The sequence below is a fragment of the Pinus tabuliformis genome, chromosome 2_2 (assembly GCF_031772625.1).
Source record: "Pinus tabuliformis cultivar Carrire ecotype Pingquan chromosome 2_2, CPIR1, whole genome shotgun sequence".
Classification (NCBI taxonomy): domain Eukaryota; kingdom Viridiplantae; phylum Streptophyta; class Pinopsida; order Pinales; family Pinaceae; genus Pinus; species Pinus tabuliformis.
In genome coordinates, this window is record NC_142300.1 from 153,402,290 (window position 1) to 153,409,639 (window position 7,350).

The 7,350-nt window shown below is 38.8% G+C and overlaps 1 protein-coding gene across 1 annotated transcript; it reads left to right on the top strand.

Annotated features, from left to right (window-relative positions):
• Nucleotides 1–1,885: 1,885 nt before the first annotated feature.
• LOC149191882 (cytokinin riboside 5'-monophosphate phosphoribohydrolase LOG4-like) lies at nt 1,886–6,237 on the top strand. The gene is made up of 7 exons (XM_089406276.1): nt 1,886–2,427; nt 3,205–3,302; nt 3,550–3,580; nt 3,952–4,051; nt 4,359–4,429; nt 4,586–4,729; nt 5,895–6,237. The coding sequence occupies exons 1-7, from the start codon at nt 2,332–2,334 to the stop codon at nt 5,985–5,987; spliced, it is 633 nt and encodes a 210-aa protein (XP_089262402.1). The 5' UTR covers nt 1,886–2,331; the 3' UTR covers nt 5,988–6,237.
• Nucleotides 6,238–7,350: the final 1,113 nt, after the last annotated feature.

Consider the following 7,350-nt stretch of genomic DNA (forward strand, 5'->3'; position numbering starts at 1 on the left):
CGTCTTTCACCTGCCACCTACGTCAAATCACATTGGAACCAGGCGCTCTTTAAATCAATGGCGCTGGGCTCTGGTCCTGTCGGGCTGGTCCCCGACCGTTAGCCAACCCAACGATGTAGTTGGCTCCCCCATAACTCTAGTCTGTAACTATAAATGAAAAAGTTAAAGCAGGGTAAAAGGTAGCAGAGCAGAGCCTCCTCTGTTCATATTGTACGTAAAATGGACAGCACATATAGCCGTCCAACCAGTGAGTATAGTTATAAATAAAGAGGGTTTTTCTTTTACATTTTGAACAGGTGGGAAGCTGTGATGAGATGAATAAGGTGAGGGAGGCATGGCATGACGATGCTAATGGAGGGGCAGCAGACCTGCGATTGGCTGCACTTCCAGCTGGCATCTGTACTGAGGGATTGACAATGACAGGTCACGCGGAGGGGGGCTAAAGCCTGGCGATCCGCGCGTGCGCCCCTCCCCTCCCTTGGCTTCCATAAATTGCTTCTCCTCTTGCCCGCTTTTGTCTTTTCTTTTAGCTTTTCTAAATTCATTATTTTGTACCTTTTGGGTTGCTTCCTCCAGACGTCTTCTTCGTTGTGAGAGTCAGTGTGTAAACGATGTGAAGACAATACATTCACAGGTGCAGAATATTATTTATTTAATTAAAGTGTGCCAAGGTAATTAAGCAGTTGAGATTTTATAATCATTTCGTCCTGGAGGCTGGTGGAAGGGTGGAGAATTTGGGCTTGGACGGGTAAATTGAATACTTCAGTTGTGTGTGAGACTGAGAATTATTAAAGGTAAACGCCAGAATTAAATTATTAAAGAAAAGGGCAATGGGGCCATATGAACCGTGGCAGTGGCAGTGGCAGTGGCAGCAGGTGAATGAAGGAAGGCTGTAGTGGGGTCACTGGGGTGGGGTGGGGTGGCGTCTACATATAGAGGAGCAAACAGTCTGTACCTCAAACCTCGCGGGACATTATCATGCGTGTCGTATTTGGAATTTTGGGCAGAGTCGCGTTTCGTCTTAAAAAAGCACCACCGGCTACCGCGGTCCGCGTTACAAATAACTATCCGGCTTGGACTACGAGTCTACGACGGAGCAGGGGTCGTCATTGACTGGACAGGCCTTATATTAAAAAATCACACTACACAAGTACGTGTTTTCGGCTTCACCGCTCAACGACTTTTGGCGGGCTCAACTATCCATTATATAAGACAACTATTCCAACCACAAATATTATTAACAAACACGACTTCACTGACGGAACCATACACCCTATAATAAACAAACTACATTGCCATTGAAATTGTTATTAATATAATAGGATTGGATTATAATAATTCGGAATTATATTTTGTGAAAGAAAAGAGAAAATATAAAAGAGTGTAAATGATAACCGGCCAATGCGGGTTGATATGTCCCAAAGGAACGTTGATCCAGATATTTTCCAGTGAATAGGAACAAGTGCCAGGTTTGTATTTTATGCGAAAAAGAAAATGCGAGTGGGGTACTTTGCCAGCCAAGTCACCTTCAGAAATCATCAACGAGGTTTGCATTGCAGTCGGAGGGAGGGGCTGACCTTTGAAATAATGACTACCAGTTGGGAATGGGCCGGGCTTTATATTTGTTTCGCCATTTACAACCCAGTACTTAAAATCTTGATCTAATTTTGAACCTTTTTTATTTTCTCAATGTTAAGGTAATTAGTATAAGTAATCGCAGTGCCAAATGCCCAAAACCACAGATGCTGAAAACGAAAAAAGTGTCGGAGTAGGTTAGATGTGATTAAGACAGCAGTTAGCGAATCGGGTCCCATCACAAACCCACAGACCTTTGAAATGATTCAGAGGCGAACAGAGTGTTGGAAGTCCCAAGTCCCGACCACCAGTTGTCAACTGACTGCTCTTCGGATTGGCGGGGGCTGGAAGTTCTGTCGCCATTAATCATTGAAGAGTGGGAGGAGGAATATTGGGAAGGGTGTACGCTATCTGAGCCGGCCGGAAGCAAATTATCCATTGGCGCTGTGAATTGAATGGGACTGGTTAATAGGTTCCGTCCGTCCCTGTATGCTAGGCTAGGTTAAAATAGATTAGAGAAGATTCATGTCAAGGGCAGAGCTGCCTCTGCACGTGTGTGAAGTTTGAACAACAGAATTGGTGTGCGAGATTGAGCATCCAAGGGGTGGTAACCATAGGTGAATAATTAAAGGTACTGGTGGTGTGGACACGCAGATTGACATGATAACTTGTGCCTCTTTCACTATACCAGACTATATTAGGCTCTTGTATTTCATGAGACTATAGCACTTGAGACTTCCCAGACGACTCATAGAGATGTCAAGGTTTCAGAGAGTGTGCGTGTTTTGTGGAAGCAGTCCGGGCAAGAAAACGAGCTACCAGGAAGCTGCCATTGAGCTTGGCAAAGAACTGGTATAACTGCTATGTAAACACGATAAAAATGCATTCTCAGCCCTAATTATCGATGCTCTTCCTTTTCTGTTATATTGTATTGAGGTCGTGTAGACTAAGCGCTGAAGCTTATGTGCCTCAATTTTATCTTTCAACCTAATTTTGTCTCATCTGCTCCCGGTTCTCGACTGGTCTTGGATGTTTGACTCGCACAAACCGCTCGTCTGTGATTTGGGTTTTAGTGTTTTGACAACAGACTCTTGCTGTAATAATGTTAGGGATTTTTATATTTAACGTTTTAATGGAAAATTTGAGGTGTAGTTTAAATTCTGCAAACAACCTTATGAGCAATTATCGAGTCTTCTTAGGTTTTTTGGGGCTCTATGTTGTCTGAATCTCGAGATGTACATACTATAAAAGATATTCTGGGTTTCCACAGGTCATTTTATAGGAGTTTTATGTAGTTGCACTCCCAACCGAATTCACACTGATATTGGACAGCAGCATCATGTATGTTTATAACCATACCTCTTCTCGTGCGTTTGCTAATTCTGCATACGGCTCATGGAAACAGATTTGTACGGAAGATTAACATGAAGAAATGCTAGGTCTTGTTTGGTTGTCTTTGTTACAGACTCTGTACATATACAGGGTTGCTTTAAATCTCATCTATTGAGTGATAGAATCCTGTGCATATGCGGTCAATTTTGTACTGAATTTCAACTTAGGATTGATATAACTTTGGACAATATATAACTTTGGATTCTTTTTGTTTCTTTTGTTTTATGGTTTTGGCAGGTTTCAAGAAAAATTGATTTGGTTTATGGAGGAGGCAGTGTGGGACTGATGGGGCTCGTTTCGCAAGCAGTGCATGATGGTGGTCGCCATGTGCTGGGGTAAGCTGTTTACATTTTATTATTCTTAATTATCGACAGTTTTTTCTGCCTCTGGGCTCCCCCACTGCAAGTCTTAGGCCCCTGGAATATTATATAACGGAGGCTATCACTCTTAATTTTTGTTACTGGAGCATAACAGTGTCTAAATCTAGAGATGTTAATACAGTAATTATAGGAAATAAATGTCTAGTTACAGCATTCAACATAGAGCTAAACTTTCTGCAATTGTTTGTGCACTAAATGGCAGGGTAATTCCAAAGACTCTAATGCCTCGAGAGGTAATATTACTAATGCCCTATTGAATAAGCGTGCTTTTCATATATATATTTTTGTTTGCTGCACGAATTCAAATCCTTCTGTATGGAGGTGAGCATGCGATCATATCATGTAACAGGCAGCTTTAGCATGTAAGACGTGTTGAGTTGTACTTGTCTAATAATTCGTGCATATAGACAATACTTGTGCTTTTAGATTGCTTACTCTGGGACAGCTTCGCTATTAAAAACAAATTACGGACTACACTAGCTAGCTATCACTGTTATGCACTCACCCAATCTTCAATCCACATTTGTAGGACAAATAATATTTTATGTTTTGGTGCACTGTTATCATAAGAAAACTCAAGTATATTGAGTATTATCAATTCCAGATCTCGGGAGAAACAGTAGGAGAGGTGAGAGCTGTGTCTGATATGCATCAAAGGAAGGCGGAGATGGCTCGTCAAGCAGATGCTTTTATAGCATTGCCAGGTTTGTACATTTTATTTTTTTTTCGAACAGAGAAAAAGCATTCATTAATAGGATAAAGAAAGTACATCATTCAGTTCGTTTACATGCCAATTCTGCTACTTGGGTTAGGTTTGTACATATGCTATCAGTTTTCCTCCAACATACGATCGATCGCCAATCTTACTTGCAGTTTAAGCTCTTTGTTTTAAATGTGGAATGATTGGGTTACAGCTTATTTGTAGTAGGACTCGGTGTAAATGTATTTGTACTAAACCAAGTGTAATGTAATGTACTTATGAATCAATATTGAGGTGTGATGTGAGGGCAGGTGGATACGGAACATTGGAAGAACTATTGGAAGTCATAACGTGGGCTCAACTCGGCATCCACGACAAGCCAGTAAGTGATAAATTGCTTCATTTTACGTAAAAAGCCCCTCCTCCTTATCGCGGTGCGAGATCTAAAACTGCCACGAAGTTATTGCTGACATTGTAAATAGGGAATAAATATGAATGGGTAGACCTGGAGTTACTGGAGTTATTGTTCTGCTGACAGGTAGGTTTGTTGAACGTGGACAGTTACTACAACTCTTTATTATCCTTCATTGATAAAGCTGTTGACGAGGGATTTATTACGACTGCTGCTCGTCATATCATCGTTTCTGCACCAACTGCTAACGAATTAGTACGAAAATTGGAAGTAAGTGGCCACACCACTTTCATCTGTCGTACATACTAATAACATTTAAACATGCATGCAGCAATGATGGTATTGAGTATAACTAGAATATATTATGCCGCTACCATAGAAAAACCTCTCATACTTGTACATTTTTCTTATTCATTTCCCTCCATTACAATAGGCTACAATGCTATGTGAATCCATTGATCATTTTATTATATTTTATAATAAGATAATTTAGCATAAACCGATACTAACCTTGATTTCGTTAAGCATAAATAAAAGTGCGTTTGGATTTTTCAGGCTTAATACATTTCGGTTATATGCTTGTTGCTAGATCCAATTCCATCAGTGAAGATACAATTGTTTTCAGCTATAGATTCATTTTCATCATAATATCTTTAAGTATGGATTTCTTTTTAATCCCTATCATAATATTTTAAGTATGAATTTCTTTTTAGTCCCTTCTAATGTTTAGCAAATCTAGGACTATGAATCTATACTGAATACTAGAGAAAACTCTATCCAGACGCATAATATTTGGAGCATGCTAGTGGCAAAACCAATTACATTTTACACCTGCGTTATATTACATTACCATCTCGGTCATATTTAGGACAAATGGAATCCGAAGGCTAAATACGCTAGCAAAACCGATTAGAGATGTTATCATCAATGTACAGAAAACTGTGTTCAAATGTGACATATTTTAATAATGCTTCTGGTAAAACCAATTACATGTTACCCTCTGTGTTATATTTAGGACACATGGAATCCAATGGGAAAATATGCACGTATTTACACATAACCAAACTTGGATTCTGTTATAGTGTTCACAAAACTCTTTTCGTAGGTCACTGTATGACTGATCACATCACCATAGGTCAGTCATTTTCATACCAACATCTCTTAATTAAATCATTGGGTTCCGTGATGCTCTCAAATGTATATTAAGCCAAAGTTAGTGCAAGTCTCATTGCCCTAGGTGGCATCTCAACATGCAGTTTACACTTGCAGGCAGGTTCTTGGAAAGGTTGTTAGAAGGTAGATTATTAATCTTGCAAAGAAGTTAATACATCTTCCATAACAAATTTGATGAAATCTAATTTTATTAGTGTGGTGCAATGGTCAAGGTTACATTCTTACATTGTTAAAAGTTGAGTATGACAACATGGCACTGCAGGAGTACGTTCCAATGCATCATGGCGTTGCATCCCAGTTGAGTTGGGAGAAAGAACAATTAGACTATTCCTCCAAGTCCGACATCTCAAGGTAGCCAACAACAACAATTCTACAGAATTAGGGATGATACTACAGATCCACTCAACATATCTCATCTCATACAGCGAAGACCATAAATATTTAGATACAAGTTTTGTCCAAAATCTCGTGGAAACAGATGTAACATAGACATGCGCGCCAGTGTTTCTAACGCTAACTGACTGCAGCGTCAGTTTAGTGTCTTCTGCGCCCATAATGTAAGACCGGAAGTGATCGGAACATATGTTTTGATGTACACAGTTTGACACACAATGCGATGTTTTTTCGTTACATATAAAGGTGTTGTCCTACTCTCCTTTTATTAACTAAGTGGAGGAAGCTGCACGCAGTTGATTTAGTCCCCCCCACTACATTGCAGCCTGCTCCTTGTTTTTTAACTTTTTGCCAGATCCCCACTACATTGCAGCCTGCTCCTTGTTTTTTTAACCTTTTTGCCAGATTATAACACATCATTGATACACTTAAGTCAAAATTTGGTATAAAAAATTGAAGCTGATTCCATTTCCTTTTAAATACCCTGGAATGCCCACGCACACTTCCTTTTAAATATATTGTCGGTGAGAAATTCTGCAATATTTCCAAAGGTTCCTCGGTGGAAAATATTTTAATATTCTTTTAAAAGTTGCCGGAAATGCTACAATCTTTCCTGCAAGATGTTGAAATGAAACAATAATGTCGTAAAATCCAATCAAAAGATGATGGTTTAAAACCCACCCAAAGTTTTACTCGAATAAGTCTAATCAAAAGATGATTATTTAAAACCCACCCAAGTTTTACTAGAATAAATAAAATCAAAAGATGATAGTTTTAAAAATGTACCAAAGTATTTAGTAGACGTAAATCAAATCAAAATATAACCAACAAACCCAAAGTTTTATAGAATAAATAAAATCAAAAGATGATTGTTTAAAAATGTACCAAAGCCTTTGGTAGACTGCAAATTAATTCAAAAGATGATTCTTTAGAATCCCACGTAACACTTTTAACTCTGCTGTCTTCTTCTTCTTCTTGTGGTGTGGTGTGGGCCTTTTACTTTTCAAATCGTGCAAGTACACAATTATGATTATGATTGAAGCATGTGAGTTTTCGATATTAACTAAATGTACATCACGAACAAGCTCACATATTGATGTCACCATCACCATACTATTCTTATGTCATGTGATAAATTTTTAAATTTTTGTCCTAAATATTGGGTAGTGAACAAATAACCATCACGTAAACCTAGGGAGATGGTTACTCTTTAACGAATCTTACAAGCTTGGAATATCATTATCTACTTTGCTAACAAATTTAGGATGTGGGGATATTATTCCTTATTTGAAAACCTCTAAATTGCAATGAGTTTTTTATGTTGA